General features: G+C 42.6%; 2 gene segments (V, D, J or C); both read right to left on the bottom strand.

Annotated features, from left to right (window-relative positions):
- Positions 1-3,982: 3,982 nt before the first annotated feature.
- On the bottom strand, positions 3,983-4,458 carry LOC123482631. The segment is given in 2 exon segments: positions 3,983-4,316; positions 4,416-4,458. Coding segments are annotated over 2 exon segments (363 nt in total).
- A 12,869-nt stretch (positions 4,459-17,327) lies between these two features.
- On the bottom strand, positions 17,328-22,467 carry LOC123482680. The segment is given in 4 exon segments: positions 17,328-17,377; positions 17,779-17,958; positions 22,247-22,333; positions 22,425-22,467. Coding segments are annotated over 4 exon segments (360 nt in total).
- Between the last annotated feature and the right edge of the window lie 344 nt (positions 22,468-22,811).

Genomic DNA, 22,811 nt, shown 5'->3' with positions numbered 1-22,811 from the left:
GCCTTCACTCACTCCCTACATCCCTTTCCCCTTAAGTTTAAATAAACTTTCTGGTGTGACGCAATTGTGGTCCTCTTGTCGTCTGTCTGAACCGTGACAAGTCCTATGTTATGACTAGTGACGGATACTACATCTAGTTCATACAGTCATCAGATCGTAGCAGGATGTATTTCATATAAAGGCTAAGATCGCCCACTCCTGGTGGGTACATATAACGCCAACCGTTTATGGGATGGGTGAGTTTTGTACAGCTCTGGTGCTGTTTTGTACCACCGTGACCCCCGAGCACAATAATACACAGCTGTGTCCTCAGCCTGCAGACTGGTGATACCTAAGTACATTACTACTGTCTCTGGAGATGGTGAATTTGCTCTTAAAAGAGGCTCCAGAGTTGATGGATCCACTGGCCCAGATGATCCCAATCCACTCCAGTGTTTTCCCTGGCTGCTGTTGTATCCAACCTGTACCATAGTCTGTTAGGGCATAGCCCGAGACTTGCCAAGATAGTTTCACTGACTCTCCAGGAGGTTTGAGTTGAGCAGGGGAGGAGGTCAAACTAATGGTGTGTATATCTGAAAGAGAGCAGTGAGAAGAGAGAGAGAGATGAGAGGAATTCATCAACAACTGTCTCAATAGCAAAACAACTTACTAACACAATGGCAAAACAACTGACTAACACAATGGTAAAACAACTGACTAACACAATGGGAAAACAACTGACTAACACAATAGCAAAACAACTGACTAACACAATGTTTTGTGTCCTGTATTCAAAGAGTCTAAAATCCCCCCCACTTACATGGCAGGAATGCCAGGAGGAGGAGGGATGTAAGAAGCATGTTTCTCTGTTGTATAGACGGTGTCTGTCTGGGTACTAACAGACAGGGTGGTTGCATTGATGAAGGTTGTGTCAGAACAGGTCATTGATATAGCTGAGGGAGGGGGTTTATTTGCATACTGTCTGTCATACAAAGACAGGTGTCTGATACATTACTGGATGCATTATGTATGCATAATGTACTCATAATATATGCACATACAATACAACACAATACATAAATACTGTACATACTGTGCATACATACTGTACATACATACATACGTACCTTTTGTATGTGTAAATATTGACTTCCAGTCGTGGCAGTGATGACCTGTGTTGTCATGGCACCATTTTTTGTTTGGGCAGGGAAGATGAATGGATGAGTTGTACAGCTTGTCATAATGATGTATCATTTCCGTAATTGCTACCCCATGTTTTGTTCTAGAACCTAGTGGCAAGGCTAGTCAATATTTTGTATAACAATTTAGCATATGTTGTCCCCTGTTATTCAAGGGGCATTTGGTATATTGACTATAACTCATCTGATGTATTAAACAAAGGAGATGGGCTAGACATTCTTCTTGAGTATTTGATGGATAAAACATGTATTTTTCGATAAAATGAGTGGAACTGAGGAGCATTATATCTGCTCTTCAAATTCCATATTCTATACAGTATCTCCCAAGAGGATGGGTTTTTACACAGCTCTGGTACTGGTTTGTATCACTGTGAGGGTAGGCACAATAATCCACAGCTGTGTCTTCAGTCTGAAGGTTCTGCCTTTTTAAAAACACAGTATTACTGCTAGAGTCTACTGAGAGGCTCAACTTGTTCTTCAGTGAATCCTTGTATCCTGTGTCTCCAGAATATACATTTCCAATCCACTCCAGTGCTTTCCCTGCAGGTTGTCAGATCCAAGCTGTCCAAGTGTTAGTAACAGAATAAGAGACCTTACAGGAGATGGTCAGTGGTTGACCTGGCTGGACAGTCCTAGAGGCTAGCTAAGTTCATAACTCTGTACACCTAGGGGGAAAAAATAATGAACAACATTAAATACACAAAATAGAAAGATGTTGTACTTACAATATATCAGTTCTAGTAGCTAGTTATGTTAAAGCCAGTTTTATACTACAGGCAGATTTCTTTGTTATGTTTATCCCCCAAATACAGAGAGATTCACAGGAGAAATCTGCCAGCAGCAGCATAGATGCAAGGAACATGGTTTGTGTTGAAGCTGAAATGGCGGGAGGTGCTCTTCTCTACTCTTATTTGCAAATTATGGTGGAAAATAAGTATTTGGTCAATAACAAAAGTTTCTCAATACTTTGTTATATACCCTTTGTTGGCAATGACACAGGTCAAACGTTTTCTGTAAGTCTTCACAAGGTTTTCACACACTGTTGCTGGTATTTTGGCCCATTCCTCCATGCAGATCTCCTCTAGAGCAGTGATGTTTTGGGGCTGTCGCTGGGCAACACGGACTTTCAACTCCCTCCAAAGATGTTCTATGTGGTTGAGATCTGGAGACTGGCTAGGCCACTCCAGGACCTTGAAATGCTTCTTACGAAGCCACTCCTTCGTTGCCGGGGCGGTGTGTTTGGGATCATTGTCATGCTGAAAGACCCAGCCACGTTTCATCTTCAATGCCCTTGCTGATGGAAGGAGGTTTTCACTCAAAATCTCCACGATACATGGCCCCATTCATTCTTTCCTTTACACGGATCAGTCGTCCTGGTCCCTTTGCAGAAAAACAGCCCCAAAGCATGATGTTTCCACCCCCATGCTTCACAGTAGGTATGGTGTTCTTTGGATGCAACTCAGCATTCTTTGTCCTCCAAACACGACGAGTTGAGTTTTTACCAAAAAGTTCTATTTTGGTTTCATCTGACCATATGACATTCTCCCAATCCTCTTCTGGATCATCCAAATGCACTCTAGCAAACTTCAGACGGGCCTGGACATGTACTGGCTTAAGCAGGGGGACACGTCTGGCACTGCAGGATTTGAGTCCCTGGCGGTGTAGTGTGTTACTGATGGTAGGCTTTGTTACTTTGGTCCCAGCTCTCTGCAGGTCATTCACTAGGTCCCCCCGTGTGGTTCTGGGATTTTTGCTCACCGTTCTTGTGATCATTTTGACCCCACAGGGTGAGATCTTGCGTGGAGCCCCAGATCGAGGGAGATTATCAGTGGTCTTGTATGTCTAACATTTCCTAATAATTGCTCCCACAGTTGATTTCTTCAAACCAAGCTGCTTAACTATTGCAGATTCAGTCTTCCCAGCCTGGTGCAGGTCTACAATTTTGTTTCTGGTGTCCTTTGACAGCTCTTTGGTCTTGGCCATAGTGGAGTTTGGGAGTGTGACTGTTTGAGGTTGTGGACAGGTGTCTTTTATACTGATAACAAGTTCAAACAGGTGCCATTAATACAGGTAACAAGTGGAGGACAGAGGAGCCTCTTAAAGAAGAAGTTACAGGTCTGTGAGAGCCAGAAATCTTGCTTGTTTGCAGGTGACCAAATACTTATTTTCCACCCTAATTTGCAAATAAATTCATTAAAAATCCTACAATGTGATTTTCTGGATTTATTTTTCTCAATTTGTCTGTCATAGTTGATGGGTACCTATGATGAAAATTACAGGCCTCTCTCATCTTTTTAAGTGGGAGAACTTGCACAATTGGTGGCTGACTAAATACTTTTTTTCCCCACTGTCTATATATTACTGTAACCTTTGCCATCTGAAAACTGAGAGACCCTCCATCGGTTATCTTTTAGAATGTAAAGGGGGGATATAAAACACTACATTCAAGTATTAGTTAATAGTTGTGGTGGATAAAACATATTTAAGACACTTTACTTTCATTTTTACAAACTGTAAAGTAATTTTAATCAACATAGACAGTATAATTTTTTTCCTGTAATAAAATGAATTAGCACAGCCTTCATCAGTACTGGTCTGTATTTTAATCATATGGAGAGAGAGCGCCCCTGTTGGTGTATCAACAACACAACCACCATGTAATTAACAGTTGCATCATTGTGTAATTATTTGATACATCATTAGAATTGTTCCTCATGCATCCCCTTGTCATGGTCTACTGGTCATACCATACGTGTGTCTGTGTGTTTGTTCACGTCGTTCCTTTCTCTACCAGATGGCTTTTGTATGGCTATTCTTATTAGTATAACCATGGTGAGTCTCTAGCACAGTAATTCACTTCAGAGTCCTCTGACTTCAACTGGCTCATGTGCAGATAGAAATTAGAGCTGTCCTTCGATGCTGTGAATCGGCCCTGTACTGCCTGAGAATAGCCCTTGCTACTTTTACTACAATAATAAAGGACCCATTCAAGTCCCTTTCCAGGTGCCTGGCGGATCCAGTGCATGGTCCAGTCATACAGAGTGAATCCACTACAGGCACATGTGAGCTTGAGGGATCCCCCGGGGGTCCCCTGGACTGACTGTTCAGCCTGTGTGAGTACAATCTGACAGTGGACACCTGAGGAGGGAGAGGAATGACAGGTCAGATCAATCAAGGAGTCACATCAGTATCACAGCAACACAAGTTATACTGATCAGACTACAGTTAGTAAATCACAGGAGGCAGCTGCCAGCAGCAGCAGCAGATATGCAGGGAACATGTTTTTTGTTGAAGCTGAACTGGTGGGAGCTGTTCTTCTCTACTCTCCAGGACTCAGAGGGACGTATTAGGACACTGAGACTGTTTATATAAGTTGGAGATAGAGGGAGTAAGAAAAAGAGAGGGGTGAGATTACATTTGCATGAAGGGAATCAGGAAAATAATGCTGGGGATATCAGTGGCAAGTTAGGGGGAAATTCCAATGTGTCCGTTTTAGACACTACACTTATGGGAGATATGGACCAAACATTCACTACGGGACACAAATTACATTAATATTTACAATTGTCTGTGCTGAATGTGGAAGTGGTTTTTGTACTGTTACTCCCATTAGTCTAACCACTGTGACTCTTTAGCACAGTTATACACTGCTGCGTCCTCACTCTTCAGGCTGTTCATCTGTAGGTACAGCTTACTGCTGGAGTCATCTCTGGAGAGGGTGAATCTACCCTGGACTGACTGGGAGTAATATGGACTGGTACTATAGATGCTAGCAAACAAAGTCAAGTCCTTTCCCAGGAGCCTGTCTTATCCAACCCATCCTATATAGCTACTGAATGTGAACCCAGAGCCTGTACAAGTCAGTGTGTGGGATTCTCCAGGCTTTTTAACCACTGGTCCAGACTCAGTCAGTGTCTGACCATGATCACCTGTGGAAATAGAGAGTATAGATATTTTCAAAGTTGAAACTAAAACATAATGTCAACGTGTTTATTTGATAAACTACATAATTAAATATACTGTATCCTCACCTGTTAGATATACTGTCAGTAAGAGTATTCCTGTGGTAGGAAACATGGTGATCTGTTTAGTTCTCTAAAGGTAGTTGAGACAGTCCTCAGCAGAAACAGCCTTCAACAGAGACATTAATAAAGATGAAGGACTGGAGAGTTTTGCATGAGCTCCTTACTACGGGGACCAATCACAAGAGGCTTTGAAAACTACCCACAATCCACCTAGTAGGACATAATGATATGTGCTGCTATGATAAAAACTGCTGTTTGTGTTCCTATTGATGGTATACCTATTTTATCAGGTAGATTGATGGAAAATACATTTCCCATTTACAACACAAACCCTGAGGAAGAGTTTTCAGGACAGTTTGAGAATGAATGTACTAATTATTACTCATGACAGTAGAGTAATATTGGTACAAGCTTGTCATCATGTTGTCAAAGTAAGACCAAAGATCAACCATAACCTCAATCAATCCCACAATATTTATTTGTTTTTTAATACATTTTTAATATTGAGTGTATTGCGTTATATCTGTATCTGTTCTTCTACTACAGTACGCCTATGTTATGACTAGTGACTGATACTACATCTAGTTCATACAGTCATCAGATCATAGTAGGATTTATTTAATATAAAGGCTAAAATCGCCCACTCCTGGTGGGTACATATAATTCCAACCATTTATGGGGTGGGTGAGTTTCTGTACAGCTCTGGTGCTGGTTTGTATCACTGTGGGTAGCAAGCACAATAATAAACAGCTGTGTTTTCAGCCTGCAGACTGGTGATGTCTAAGTACAGTACATTACTACTGTCTCTGGAGATGGTGAATCTGCTCTTAAAAGAGGCTCCAGAGTTGATGGATCCACCACCCCAGATGATCCCAATCCACTCCAGTGTTTTCCCTGGCTGCTGTTGTATCCAAGCTGTACCATAGTCTGTCAGGGCATAGCCAGAGACTTGCCAAGATAGTTTCACTGACTCTACAGGAGGTTTGAGTTGAGCAGGGGAGGAGGTCAAACTAATGCTGTGTATATCTGAATAAGAGCAGGGAGAAGAGAGAGACAGGAAACTTAACCAGACGAAAGATAATAAATGACTTTTTCCAGCTATCTACATCTTCATATGAAAATTAACACTACATACACATGGGCAAAAACAACCTTATTTACTAGATATTCTCTCCCATCTTGTTTTGTAATCTGTATTTGAAGAGATGAAAATGACCCTACTTACATGGCAGGAAGGCCAGGAGGAGGAGAGACGTAAGAAACATGTTTCTCTGTTGAATGGCAGACAGTGTCTGTCTGGTTACTAACATACAGGGTGGTTGCAGTGATGAAGGTTGTGTCTGTGTGTGTCTGTGTGTGGCTGCCCCTCAGAGCTGGTCATTGATAAATACAGTTTATAGCAGAGGGTATTATTTGCATATTGTCCGTCTTTCATTGACAGAGTAAACAGGAGTCAATATTGAGACATCAACCTAGGATCCGTAAAATATGTATAGGCTGCACAGCTTTCCATGCATACATACATGACTAACTCTACTATGCTTACAGTAGGAAACTCTGAGTGATCGAAATCAGATACAACCTATTCTACAGTGATCATGGCGGATATAGACCTTAGTATTAATAAAGTAGCTATCTATTATGTCAGGAGATAGAAGGTCGAAACCACCACCTACCCCACAGCAGCACTACCATAGAACTCATGGTGTCATGTTCTAGGTCAAATAGTTAGTTAGCTCAATGTGTCATTCACCACAGAGATTTGGAACATTAAACCTTAAATGAGAGTAGGGTGCTGTGGTTGAAGGACGGATAAACAGTCTCTACTTAGGAAGGTGTAACTGGTTCACACCGCATGTTACAGACATTAAGCATCAAGTGTATGAGATACATGGTATACAGTGTATGAGAGGGAGAGGGAATTGGAGAGATAACTGGTGAAACCTTTAGTTCAGCTCAACGTTAATGCCATTTTGACAATCATGGAAGGATTTGATTTTGATATGCCTGAAGTGCAGATAGATTTTGGTGAAGCTGACATAGAGATGGATCAGTATGGTGATGTTCAAGAGGAGGGAGAAGAGGAGGAAGAGGAAGAGAAGGGACGGCCCAGACGACCCCGACAGCCACAACAGCAGCGTTCTCTAAGACACATGGGAGTCCAGATTAAAGACTACTTCTGTTGCTCTGTGTTCAACACCATGTTCTGCAACTGCCTCTTCCTAGGGCTCCTGGCCCTGGTCTGCTCTTATCAGATAAGATGGCTGACATTGATTGGATCATGACATAACAAAGCACTCAGAAATAGGATGGTTTTCATGGTGAGCTGTGTATGTACAATGATGGCTCCAATCTACCTAGGCACTTTGTTATAGGTTGAAGGGTTTTAGTCCAATCAGGAATGTGACTTTTTAGGGCACCCATCCGCCATTGTGTAATTCGAGAGTTATAAGATGCGCTTTATGCAATTATTGTTGGTCTAGCATGAGTAAAATGTGACCAGTTAAGATGACATTTAAATGACATTGAAATCAGAAAAGCACAAAACCCTTTATGTCTATGTCCTTGTTTTTCACCTCTCAGGTGAGGAAGAAGATGGCGAAGAGGGACCTGAAGGGGGCGAGGCAGTGCAGTGGTCATGCTTACAGGACCAACACGGCTGCTGTGGTGGTGACCGTCTGTGGCCTGGCCATTTTCTTCCTCTGTCTATATTTTAATCAATGAGCGAGTTCAGGAAGACGCCCCAGGTGGAGAGGATAGGGTCAGAAAGAGAAAGTCAGTACACATAAATAATACTAGACTTAATAGCCAGGGATGTTAATGCTACAGGCCTATAATCATTTAGCAGAGATGGGTTTGTTGATTTAGGGATGGGTACTATAGTATAGCTTTTTCATAGCATACAGTAGGTACATGTTGTTGATCCAAAGAGGAGTGAAAGATAAAATATAAAATACCAGCCAGTTCTTCTGCACAGTGCCTTAAAACATTACCACAGATGTTGTCTGGATGGGTACATTCATGGTTAACTTGGTGTCACATGGGACATTCAAATTAATTTATAACCATTTAGTAAGCTTTACTGATTGCCTCATTACATTTTACATTTTAGTTATTTAGCAGATGCTCTTATCCAGAGCGACTTACAGTTAGTGAGTGCATACATTTTCATACTGGTCCCCCGTGGGAATCGAACCCACAACCCTGGCGTTGCAAGCGCCATGCTCTACCAACTGAGCTACACGGGACTCATCAACGTAAGAATGTATAATCATATAGCCAATCAATAGACCATGCATTGTATACATCAATACAGAGTCTGCAGAATAATACTTGTTTACTTTCCTTATGCCCATCGCTCCTCTTTCTAAGAGAGGTCTTGGTGGAACCCTGCTTGATGGTCTCTGAGCTTGGCACCCAACACAGTTTTTACTCTTTACCCTGTCAAAAAGCTTTCTGCAGAATCCATGCTCAGCAAATATTTCTGTATGATTTTACAGAATCGTAGCACTATTCTTTCAATTCAAGTAACACAACAAAACATGAAATTCTTACATTAGCTACACATAGTATTACTATATGAAATGTTGTCAAATGTCCCTTTGATATTAAATAAAATGCTTTTTCACAATTCAATGTTCCATACTGTTAAGTCACTGTTAAGTGTTAAGTCAAAGTTGGCCAATCCTCTTCTTTTGGACAGTGAAGGTTCTTATGGGCAGCTGATTTGATTAATTCAGTTAGATTAGGGCGAGAGCAAATTCCTTGTCATTATAAAAGATGATTCCTACACACAAATACTTGTACATGTTTATTGTCTTCTCTGTTCTTTCCCAAAAGAAGACATGTCACAACGTAAGGAACAACTCAGAGGCCTTATTCATGAAGCATAGACAGTGTTTCTGAGGTGGGGAGCTCTCATATTAAAGTATAAGGTTGTCTCTATCTATGTACAGAACTAAAATATGTAAAACGTTGGTCTCATGCTTCATGAGCTGAAATAAAAGATCCCAGAAATGTTCCATACACACAAACAGCTTATTTCTCTCAAATGTTGTGCAGAAATGGGTTTACATCCCTGTTAGTGAGCATTTCTCCTTTTCCAAGATAATCCATCCACCTGACAGTTGTGGAATATCAAGAAGCTAATTAAAGAGCATGATCACTACACAGGTCCACGTTGTGCTGGGGACAATAAAAGGCCACTCTAAAATGTGCAGTTTTGTCAAACAACACAATGCCACAGATGTCTCAAGTTTTGAGGGAGTGTGCAATTGGCATGCTGACTGCAGGAAGGTCCACCAGAGCTGTTGCCAGAAAATGTAATGTCCATTTCTCTACCATAAGCCACCTCCAAGGTCGTTTTAGAGAATTCAGCAGTACGTCTAACCGGCCTCACAACCACAGACAACATGTAATCACGCCAGCCCAGGACCTCCACATCCGACTTCTTCACCTTTGGGATCATCTGAGACCAGCCACCTGGACAGCTGATGAAACTGAGGAGTATTTCTGTCTGTAATAAAGCTCTTTTGTGGGAAAAGCCTCATTCTGTTTGGCTGGGCCTGGCTCCCCAGTGGGTGGGCCTATGTCCTCCCAGGCCCACCCATGGCTGCATCCCTGCCCAGTCATGTGAAATCCATAGGGCCTAATTTATTTATTTCAATTGACTAATTTCTTTATATGAACTGTGGCTCAGTAAAATCTTTGAAATTGTCGCATGTTGCGTTTATATTTTTGTTCAGTATATGTCTGAGGGGTTTTTGTACATCTCCACCACTCACATCACTGTACCCAGCATGCCCAGTAATACACAGCAGAGTCTTCTGTCTTCAGACCAGACAGTTTCGGATGTGCCATGCTTACTGAGCTGTCTTTGGTCAGTTCAATCTGTCCCTCCAGGGTTTTGGCATAGCCCACTGATCCAGTATTGGTGTTGATCCAGTCCATCCATTCTAGTTATTTCCCTGTAGGTTGGTGAATCCAGTTCATACCATAGCTTGTAAAGGTATACCCAGTTCCTCTACAGGAGAGGTTTAGAGTTTCTCCAGGCTTGTTCTGGAGTGGACTGAAGGGAATGGACTCCATACTCTGACCATATAGACCTGATGGAGAAAAAGAGAGAGAGGAAACAGTGGGAGAGGAGAAAGGAGAGAGGAAGGAATTGTAAATCCTCTTTGCTCAGCATAGGAACAGTTTATGAGAAGTAAAAGCAAGCAGAACTCACAGGGCAGACAGAGGGAGAGCAGCAGAAGGTAAAGTTTTCCCGTCATACTGAGGGTGGAGATATGAACTTAGCTGCTCCACACAAGACAACAAGACAACAAGTCAGCAGCAGAACATAAGTATATATGAACTCTGAGGGATCTGGATTTACATCATTATGTTATGGGGGAGGAGCTTATGACTTTAAGGTCAGGGGTCAATCTATGACTCATCATTAAGATCAGGTGTTGTCCTTTATCACATGACCTGACCAGGAAGAGAGTTTTTCCTGGTCAGTTCACTTAGTCAGAAGAACCTCCAGGCCTGCTCACCATACACATAACTGACTCAAGGACTGGAGGAACTGTGGGGAACAAGGATTTTCTAAATATTGATAACCTTCATGATTTAATTAAATTGTGAGTTATTTTAGATGGCAGATATAGACATCCATTTGTCAAGGAAAGACTCCTTGTTCATCATGAACGAACACATCTCAATGACATTCAACACCTCACATAGCTTGTTCTTTTTTTTTGTTTCTGCATACGTGTATATACATTGAGTGTACAACATATTATGTACACCTGTTCTTTCCATGACATAAGACTGACCAGGTGAATCCAGTTGAACGCTATGATCACTTATTGATGTCACCTGTTAAATCCACTTCAATCAGTGTAGATGAAGGGGAGGAGACAGGTTAACGAAGGAGTTTTGTGCCTTGAGCCATGGGTTGTGTATGTGTGCCATTCAGAGGGTGAATGGGCAAGACAAAAGATTTGTGCTTTTGAACGGGGTACGGTAGTAGGTACTCGGAGCACCAGTTTGTGTCAAAAACGGAAACGCTGCAGAGTTTTTCACACACAACAGTTTCCCATGTTGTAGCCACCTTGTAGAGTCCATGCCCCAATGAATTGAGGCTGTTCTAAGGGCAAAAGGAGGGGTGCAACTCAATATTAGGAAGGTGTTCTTAATGTTTTGTACACTCAGTGTAGATGATGTAATTAAGCAATAAGGCACAAGAGGCCGTGCTATGTGCTGAATACTGTCAAAGGTAAATGCCGTTGTTCAGCCCGACGCAATAGCCCATACGTTGGTAACGCCTGTCAAATCTTACGCCTGGATAGGTCTCGGAGCTCTACAGACAATTCCTTCGACCTCATGGCTTGGTTTTTGCTCTGACATGCACTGTCACCTGTGGGACCGTATATAGACAGGTATGTGCCTTTCCAAAACATGTCCAATCAATTGAATTTACCACAGGTGGACTCCAATCAAGTTGTAGAAACATCTCAAGGATGATCAATGGAAAGAGGATGCACCTGAGCTTAATTTCGAGTCTCATAGCAAAGGGTCTGAATACTTACGTAAATGGCATTTCTGTTTTTGATAAATCTGCTAACAATTCTAAAAACCTATTTTTGCTTTGTCATTATGGGATATTGTGTGTAGATTGATGAGAAATTGTATTTATTTAATCAATTTTACAATAAGGCTGTAACGTAACAAAATGTGGAAAAAGTCAATGGGTCTGAATAATTTCCGAATGCACTGTGATTACACAGACTTGGGAGACTGAATTTGCATGACAACCATGGTTGGGTGGTAGCATGTCCCATGCATATAAAAGAGGTTTCAAGCCAATCATTAAATTAAAGACAAAGCCAGACATCAGTGATCACTGTTAATCAGAAAACATTTTCTGTATTGTTTAAACAGTAAAGTCATTGTTCTGTTGTGTATTTTACAACAAGGAACATAAAGAACAGTCATTCAATAATTTATATTAAATCATATTGCATTTTGATACTTATCACAACAATATCACAAACATTCAAACAAGTGGCGCCTGAAAGAAATTGCGGTATCTTGTCACATGTTGTCAGCATAGGCTCGAATCCGGCCTACTGCCCTTTGACACAACCTCTATCTTTTATCACTGTCATCCTCTCTCTCTCTCTATCTGTTCAATAGTCAGAAAATTTTATTAAACACATAAAACAAGATACCAAAAAAAATTACTATTCACAAAATGTGTTTCCATTGTTTCAACGTCACATGGTCAGCAACTGTCACCAAACTACTTGCCTTAGATGGCTACCGACTGGGCACACTACGTCGTTTCAACGTGGATAATTGGGTAATATTTGGTTGAGACGTTGATCAATGAGATTACAACCTATATGGACCTCCTCAAAAAGACAGCCAAAAGTTAGTTGGATTTCCAATGTGTAATCACTATTCTTTCAACCATCTAAAAGCACAACCGAATTCCAGTTGAAAAACAATGTCATATTTTTGGTTTGGTTGTCACCCAAATGGGTATCACTGCTCTTTCAACCATTCAAAATCAAAGCAAAGTTCAAATGGGAATACAATGTCAGACATTATGTTTATTTATACAACAGATGAATATGATATCTCTGTGCTTCATCTAATAGCAGAATCAAATGTCCTGGATGGCAGTTGAGATTACATTAAAAGTGCATGGTGCAAGTGAACAATGCTGTTGAAGATTTTGCACAGGTTATTACAGCAATTGTTAAGATCTCCACAGACCTGCGATGACCTATGCATGCTATCTTGAACATGCATGCTTTATATGATTACATAAGAAGAAATGTATAGTTACAGTAACCTCAAAATGTGGCCAGATTTAATTATGTATTTTATCAACAATAGAAAACATACACATACAAACAACGACATCATACAAACATCAACTACATCACACCTGCCCAGACCCACTAGCCCTCACCGCTATCTCCAGCTCCCGGGTCACTTTCTGCCACAGGGCCTCAAACTTCACGATTCTGTATCTCTCCGTTGCCCAGGCACCTTCCATTTTTAGATAGTAATACATTTGACCTTTCCATTGCGTGAACGACGGACGATTGGTTGATTTCCAGTTTTTAAGTATAAGTATTATTTTTTTCAACCCACCAGACAGACTCATTAAAAGTACATTTACAGTGTAATACTTCTGACAGCCATCTTTTCAACTCTGACCATAACTTTTGGACTTTATAAAATTCCCAGAAGTCATGAATTATTGAGTAATTGTTATTTTTACACTTCATATATGACTCTGCCTGTGCTGTAGAATTTGTGAATGTTGTCTCTTGTATATTAAATTCTAAACATTAGTTTATATTGGATTAAGCATACATTTGCGATAACTGTAATCTTGTTAGTTATGTTTCAACATACCCTCCATCTTGTGCCAATATCAGTTATTTTAAAATCTTGGTTCCAATCATTTATATTTCTTTGTAAGAGATTGTCAATTGGATAGGCTCTCTGCAAAGTTTTGTATAGCTTACCAATCATATGAAAGTATGTTCACATTTCATTTGCTCTGTTAAACCTAACCTATGGAATGACTTTGATAGCAATAGTGCATCTATTTCGTTTTTAAATGTGTTACTGCACTTTTACAATGACATATTGGTTATGTTTTGGGGTTAATCAAGATATTGTATCAGGGAAATTGATTTATCAGAGTACAGGTGCATCCTGGGGTAGAAGTCATGCTTGGGTAGCTTTGAACTACTGCGCCCAACACTCATTTTGATAGACACGCCTCATAAAAACCATTCTTAAACTCTATTCCCTATATATAATTATAATCAATACATACTAAAGTATTTAGGGGGAGGTGCCCTGGACAGCTATGAGAAACCACATAGAGCAATTTGTTATTTTAGTTAAGGACTCATTGTTTAATGCAAATCTTGAAAAGTGTGTTATATTTATTACAAACACAAACCATGAATATGGTGTGTCAATAAAATTGTGTGTGATGAGTAGCAGTGAATGGCTGAAAATATGTAATAATATAAGTAATACAACTGTTAACATGGTCTATCAAATAAATGAAACCGTGATTAAATTGTCTGATTCTTTTGATCAACCTCACCATTTAATCAAACAAAATGCTAATCGTGTTCATGTGGTTGAAACATTGCATGGTTACCAGCCACCAGCTGGCTTATGCAAAAAAGCTTTTTAGGCAGTTTCTCCTCAGCTGAAACAGGGTAGTGAGAATTAGATCATGAAAGTGTGTAGGGACCATCCCTGCAGTCCCTGGGTTACTTATCTGCTTTAACTATCTATCTGAATCATCACAGAGGCTAAACTGGGACCCTGAAACACCCAGGTGACAGATTGGAGTTCACCAAACGTGGTGCCACTCAGCTGTGAGGGTCATAGAGGGGAAGAGAGAGGGGTGGGGTGTGTGAGAGAAACAGACACAACTCATAAAAGGAGAGCAGGGCCGGTGTGGAAAGGAATGGATTATCAAACATAAACCCTTAGACTATGGAATGGATGCATTAATAGTTACTTCTCATACAGTTTGACCAAAATGATGGAACATATGGTGTTTCTGTGATTGAAAGCATAATAATTATGACAAAAGTAACTATAAATATGTTAATTCCATACTCTAAGTATGTATGATTAAATAGTCAGTTTATATTGATATATTCTGTCAATTTGGTCAGAATCTGTGACTATCCTATTTGGCTGCTTGTACATTTTACCCCTTAAAAATGACATTAAAGTCACTATGTTGTTAGAGGAGTCTAAAGTGAGGTTGAAATTGTTTTTCAGCAAATTCTTGTAGGATGTGACTCTAGTATATATGCTTCCAATCCGCTCCAGTGCTTTCCCTGCAGGCTGTCGAATCCAAGATGTGTACAGAGTCCTACAAATTATGAGACCTTACAGGAGATGATCAGTGGGTGACCTGGCTGGACAGTCATAGAGGCTTGCTGAGTGAGTTCTTCACAGTAAACACCTGTGGACAAAGCATTTAAAATATAACTCACTACAAATAAAATCATATTCAAGTTTTAACAAAACCAAAGCCATCGCTTATTGTGCTATCTTTCCCCCAAATCCAGAGAGACTCACAGGAGGGAGCTGCAGCAACAATGCAGGGAACATGGTTTGTGTTGAAGCTGTACTGGTGGGAGCTGCTCTTCTCTACTCTCCAGGACTCAGAGGGACGTACTAGGACAGACATATAGAGCTTGTTTATATAAGGGAGAGAGAGAGAGAGAGAGAGAGAGAGAGAGAGAGAGAGGGGGGGGTAAGATTACATTTGCATAATGAAGATAATCATGTATAAAAGGACTGGGAATATCATTGCAAAATGGGGGGAAATTATATGATAATGTGTCAGTTTTTGACACTACACTTATAGGAGATATGGGAGATATGTAGTAACTCCTTAGAATGGTTAAACATTCTTTATGGAACTCAAAGGACATGGGTGATTATTATTGGGAATCCTGGCCGTGTCCACCTTTCTCTGAGGGTGTTTCAAGGGGGAGTGGGATATGACAAAAACACATTTCCAATACAGTAGGACAAATATAAGCACCACCTAATCATTACTATTATAAATCATATACTGTATGTATGTATGTATGCGTTTTAAGTATGGCTGAGCTTGTGCTGTTAAACCATTAATCGGAAAGAAAAAAATAGGTTGTCTGTGCTGAATGGGGAAGTGGATTTTGTACAGCTCTCCCACCACTCTCTCTCACTGTGTGTACCGGGCACAGTAATACACTGCTGTGTCATCACTCTACAGGCTGTTCATCTGTAGGTACAGCTTACTGCTGGAGTCATCTCTGGAGATGGTGAATCTACCCTGGACTGACTCGGAGTCGTAAGCAGTAGTACTATGACTATAAGCAATCCACTCCAGTCCTTTCCCAGGAGCCTGTCTGATTCCATTGCTACTGAATGTGTAGCCAGAAGATGTCAGTTTGTGAGATTCTCCAGGTTTTTTAACCACTGATCCAGACTCAGTCAGTGTCTGACTCTGAGCTCATGCTGAAATACAAAGAATGTTGAAGAGGGTGTTGAAGCTGAAGCTAAAAGCTAATGTGTCCATTTATTTCCTTGATATGCTTATAATTAGGCTGCAAATCATCACCTGTTAGATAGACTGTCAGTAAGAGTATTCATGTGGTAGGAAACATGGTGATCTGTGTAGTTCTCTAAAGGTAGTTGAAACAGTCCTCAGCAGAAACAGCCTTCAACAGAGACATTAATAAAGATGGAGGACTGGAGAGTTTTGCATGAGCTCCTCCTCACTGGGAGGACCAATCACAAGAGGATTTGATCAATGCTCACAGTTCACCTGCTAGGCCATATTTTGATTGCCTGATGACTCAGACTGAATTTAATTACGCTGCTCTATGGATCACTACATAAGTTCCGTTGGAATATGCCATCCTAAAAGTTGTTTGTGTGACGTCAAAATGAGGGGTGTTGTACAAAACAAATTGATCAGCTATTGGATCATTTCAAACAAATCGAACCAATCAGAGTATCAAAGTTGATAACGTCATCATGTAGGCCGGCTCTGGCCCAACCCATCAGTTTCTGGAACCAATCAGACCGGTTTGAACGTGTTAACATTCGAGAAGGCATCGGGGAGGAGAGCAAATCCAGATTCTTCTTGGAGAATAAACATCAGTAGGTGTGGTGTTTGGCCAGAGCGATGTGGATAGGTAGCCAGGCAAATATTGAGATGCTCTGTTATGAAAAATATTTTGTTTGTATGTCTTAATCTTTATTTTACTGGGACACGCTCTCATTTACAACACAGACATGTGGAAGATATGCAATGACAAACTATTGATTAGTTAGTTATTGGAGTGGATACATTTTCAGTACCATCTGTTACTGAAGTGTACCAGAGGGAAACCATGTCCTCTGAATCAACCCTTGAAAAATGTGTGGGATGCTTTTCAATACAGGGCAAATCCTTCATTTAGCCTGCCCTCTAGAGCGTGAAATTTAAACTGCAGGTCACATCTCCGGTCTTCAGCTTCCATGTTCCATTCAGTGTGTCCCCAGAGAATTGGTTTTAGTACAGGTCTGCTGCTGGTTTGTATCACTGTGGGAGACGAGCACAATAATACACAGCCAAGTCTTCAGTCTGGAAGTTCTTCCCTTGTAGAATTAGGGCGTATTTGGTCTAACATATAGTACATAGAGAGACTATTTATAAAATGGAGAGCTAGAGAGGGGAGGAGCTGAGCATAGTGCAATTTGCATCAGGAAATGAGGAAGGTATGGAAGGGAATCCCAGATTGTAATACTCCATTATACAGAAAAACCTTTTGCCAATATGTTTTCATCACAACACATGAGTGTAAGTACTAGCAGGCTAGTCTCCATTGCTTCCCCAACATGGAAATAGATGATAATAATAGATGATGCTGTATGTCACCAGTGATAAGTATGGGTTCCTTACAGTGCCTGCTTGTGGACAGTTAAAAACAACGTGTTGCTGGAAGTGTATCTGGTGATGCTGAACTTGTTTTTTAGTGAATTTTTGTCCAGGCTGTTCATCTGTAGGTACAGCTTACTGCTGGAGTCATCTCTGGAGATGGTGAATCTACCCTGGACTGACTCGGAGTAGTATGTAGTAGTACTATAACTATAAGCAATCCACTCCAGTCTTTTCCCTTTAGTTTGTCTGATCCAGCTCATTCCATAGCTACTGAATGTGAACCCAGAGACTGTACAGGTCAGTTTGTGGGATAATCCATGCTTTTTAACCACTGGTCCAGACTCAGTCAGTGTCTGACCATGAACACCTGTTGAAAGAAATCACAGATTTTTGTCACACCCTGGCTCGGGGACTCATTATGTTGAGCCAGGGTGTGTTCATTCTATGTTTTCTGTTTCTTTGGTGGGTGTTCTAGGTTGTCAATTTTCTATGTTTGCCGGTGTGACTCCCAATCAGAGGCAAACGAGTGTCAGCTGTCGGCTGTTTGTCTCTGATTGGGAGCCATATTTAATCTGTCTGTTTTTCTTTCGGGTTGTGGGATTTTGTTCGTGTGGTTTCGTGTTGTACCCTAGACGTCACGCATTCGTTGTTTATTGTTTTGTATTTTGAGTGTGGTGCTTTACTAATTAAAGTAAATATGTTCGCTCGCAACGCTGCGCCTTGGTCTCCCTCATTAGACGATCGTGACAGAAAATCCCACCAAGACCAGACCAAGCAGCGTGTCCAGGAGCCATCGCTAATAGATCTCCGTGGCAGCTTCGACTGGGGCAAGCCCATTGAGGAGCTGAGTGAAGAGGGTTGGAGACAGAGGAGCGAGAAGTGGGAGAGAATGTTGGAGGCCTGGTCCACGGGGAGGAGAGACCCCAGAACATTTTTTAGGGGGGCTCACGACGTCGGGGCAGCAGGAGGCCGCTATGGAGCGGTCCAGCGGGGTTGCAGAGGAGGCCGCCAGGTTACGGGGGCCACTGGTAGAAGAGGGGATGGAAGGTGTAGAGGCACGGCGAGAGGTACTGGCGTGTGTTGCCAGTCCGGTCCGGCCCGTTCCAGATCCCGGTGTAGAGCCAGTGGTGTGTGTCCCCAGTACGGTCCGGTCTATTCCTGCTCCCCGCACCAAACCTACGGTGTGCGTCGACAGCCCAGCCCGGCCCGTTCCTGCGCTCCGCACCGAGTCTGTGGTGCGCGTCGCCAGCCCAGTCCGGCCCATCCAAGCTTCTCGCATAAAGCCTACGGTGTGCGTCGCCAGCCCAGCCCGGCCTGTTCCTGCTCCACGCACAAAGCCTACGGTGTGCGTCGCCAGCCCAGCCCGGCCTGTTCCTGCTCCACGCACAAAGCCTACGGGGTGCGTCGCCAGCCCAGCCCGGCCTGTCCCTGCTCCACGCACAAAGCCTACGGTGTGCGTCGCCAGCCCGACCCGGCCTGTTCCTGCTCCACGCACAAAGCCTACGGGGTGCGTCGCCAGCCCAGCCCGGCCTGTCCCTGCTCCACGCACAAAGCCTACGGTGTGCGTCGCCAGCCCGACCCGGCCTGTTCCTGCTACTCGCACCAAGCCAGGGGTGCGAGTCGTCAGCCTGGTCCAGCCTGTTCCTGCCACTCGCACCAAGTCAGGGGTGCGAGTCGCCAGCCTGGTCCAACCCGTTCCTGCCACTCGCACCAAGCCAGGGGTGCGAGTCGTCAGCCTGGTTCAGCCGTTCCTGCTACTCGCACCAAGCCAGGGGTACGAGTCGTCAGCCTGGTCCAGCCCGTTCCTGCTACTCGCACCAAGCCAGGGATGCGAGTCGTCAGCCCTGTCCGGCTCGTTCCTGCTCTCCGCACCAAGTCTGTGGTGCGCGTCGCCAGCCCATTACGGTCCATTCCTGCTCCACGCACCAAGCCAGGGGTGTGTATCGTTAGCCCGGTCCGGTCCGTTCCTGTTCCACGCACCAGGCCAGGGGCGCGTGTCGTCAGTCCGGCTCCGGCCAGCGGGGCTAGACAGGACCAGGGGTACTTTGGGGGGTTGGAGAGGAAGTGGGGATCTAGCCCAGAGCCGGAGCCGCCGCCGAGGAATGCCCACCCAGCCCTCCCCTGTTTTTGTTCGTATTTAGGCGCGGTCGCAGTCCGCGCCTTTAGGGGGGGGTACTGTCACACCCTGGCTCGGGGACTCATTATGTTGAGCCAGGGTGTGTTCATTCTATGTTTTCTGTTTCTTTGGTGGGTGTTCTAGGTTGTCAATTTTCTATGTTTGCCGGTGTGACTCCCAATCAGAGGCAAACGAGTGTCAGCTGTCGGCTGTTTGTCTCTGATTGGGAGCCATATTTAATCTGTCTGTTTTTCTTTCGGGTTGTGGGATTTTGTTCGTGTGGTTTCGTATTGTACCCTAGACGTCACGCATTCATTGTTTATTGTTTTGTATTTTGAGTGTGGTGCTTTACTAATTAAAGTAAATATGTTCGCTCGCAACGCTGCGCCTTGGTCTCCCTCATTAGACGATCGTGACAATTTTGTCAAAACAGAATCTGAAACCTATTGTGTCAATTTATTCACCAGAACGTTTTGAAAAATTCATAGTCCATAAACTTTTAAAAATCCCGAAAAACTCACTGGAGGCAGCTGCCAGCAGCCAAAGAAGATGCAGGGAACATGTTTTACGTTGAAGCTGAACTGGCGGGAACTGGTCTTCTCTACTCTCTAGGACTCTGAGGGCCTCTAAGGATAGACAGACGCTGTTTAAGAAGGGAAAGAACCAGAGGGTGGGTTTGCGTTGACGTAGAGATGGAGGTATTCAGAAAATAATCATTTATTAACTATATACCTTTCTTGTGGATAAGTGTATTTCGTAAAGTTTGATGACAGGAGTTATGTGTAAGTTGACAATCACCTTTATTAAACTGTTTTCCACTGTGACAGTTTCTGAGGTTATAAAATAATGAAGTGGAGGTTTGTGTCATGTTTTATTGTTTTTTATAAACTGGGTGGTTTGATGCCTGAATGCTGATTGGCTGAAAGCCGTGGTATATGAGACCTTATACCACGGCTATGACAAAACATACATTTTTACTGTCCTAATTACGTTGGTAACCAGTTTGTACTCCGCGTTGCGTCGTGCATACAGCCCTTAGCCATGGTATATTGGCCATATACCACACCCCCTCGTGCTTTATTGCTTAAACATTGCATGCTTGTCATATGTTATCTAATGAACTTGTTCTTCAGGGAGACTTTGTGGTGTGTGCCTCCAGTATATTTCATTCCAATCCACTCCAGTGTTTCCCCTGCAGACTGTTGAATCCAAGCTGTCCAAGTGCCAGTAACTAAGTATGATGGCTTACAAGAGATGGTCATTGGTTGAGCTGGCTGGACAGTCATAGAGGCTGGCTGAGTGAGTTCAAGGCTGATCACACCTGTGAAAAACAGTAATGAACAATATTAATAACATCTCACAATAACAAAAAAAGTTTGTTGTGTTTTCCCCCAAACCCAGACTCACAGGAGACAGCTGCCAGCAGCAGCAGAGATGCAGGGAACATGGTTTGTGTTGAAGCTGAACTGATGGGAGCTGCTCTTCTCTACTCTCCAGGACTCCGAGGGATGTGCTAGGACTCTCAGATACAGAGAGGTTTTATATAGGAGGTAGAGGGAGAGAAAGGAAGATGGGGGAATAGGGGAAATTTGCATAGGTATTTGACGGATATATAACATGAATGGGAATATCAGTGTGAAAATGTTTTATTTAATAACTGTGCAAGCTTGAAATACTCTAATGTATTGTCAATGTAAAGAGCGGACTGATACCGGTGACTAATTTGCAAGACTGTGTTACAATAAGCCATACAGGACATATTTGCCAATATTGTTGCATTATAACACAGGATTAGTTGTACTGGATCTATAATGTAGGTACACAGATCTAGAGACAAATTTAAGTAATCAAGGTGCATTCAATACCGCCTTGCACACTCTTGCCTGCATCTAGATGATCTGCGGTGCAATGATTAGACCCAATGGAACATTTTGCAACTAAAGCAAGAGTTTCTATTGGACAATTTCATCTAGGTCCCTCCCCGTTTCATTCCATTTGCTTCCGTTTAGAAACCGTTCTGCAAAAAAAATCAGCAGAATGAATACACCCCTGATCACCCGCACACACAGTTCACTTTCATAGCAGCCACATACAGCATCATCACTTTGCTCTACGCAAGTTTATTTGGGTCTCATGTCCTTATTATGGTCCACTGATATATGTTTGTGTGTGTGTGCGTGCGTGTGTACATGTATGTGTGTGTGTGTGTGTGTGTGTGTGTGTGTGTGTGTGTGTGTGTGTGTGTGTGTGTGTGTGTGTGTGTGTGTGTGTGTACCTGTGCTTGACTGAGTACATCATTACTCTACCAGATGGTTTTACTATGGCTATTCTCATTAGTTAACCATAGTGAGTCTCTAACACAGTAATACACTGCTGTCCTTCGATGCAGTGAATCAGCCCTGTACTACCGGGGCATTGCTCTTGCTACTGTCAATAGTACAGTCATTCAGAGTGAATCCACTGCAGACACATGAGAGTTTAAGGGATCCTGCGGGGGTCCCCTGGACTGTCTGTTCAGCCTGTGTGAGTACGACCTGACAGTGGACACCTGAGTAGGGAGAAGAATGACAGGTCAGATTAATCACATCAGTATCACAGCAACACAAGTTATACTGACCAGACTACAGTCAGGAACTCACAGGAGGCAGCTGCCAGTAGCAGCAGCAGAGATGCAGGGAACATGGTTTGTGTTGATGCTGAACTGGTGGGAGCTGTTCTTCTCTACTCTCAGGACTCAGAGGGACGTACTAGAACTCAGATACAGAGAGGTTTTATATAGGAGGAGGTAGAGGGAGAGAAAGGAAGAGGGGCTAGGTGACATATGCATAGGTAGTTGACTCATATATGAAATTAATGGGAGTATCAGTGGTAAAAAAATATATTTAATAACTGTACAAGCTATAAATATTATAATTGTTACGTTCCTTAGCAGGAAACCAAAAATAATTGCTCAAACAGAAGGGGGAACTAACAAAGAGTCACTGACAACAACCAAAATGAAAGAGGTGGGTTTTAGGAGGGGTTCT

Source organism: Coregonus clupeaformis, chromosome 35, assembly GCF_020615455.1.
Source record: "Coregonus clupeaformis isolate EN_2021a chromosome 35, ASM2061545v1, whole genome shotgun sequence".
Lineage (NCBI taxonomy): Eukaryota > Metazoa > Chordata > Actinopteri > Salmoniformes > Salmonidae > Coregonus > Coregonus clupeaformis.
The sequence above is the reverse complement of the archived record's forward strand: the minus strand, read 5'-3'. Positions and strand labels throughout refer to the sequence as shown.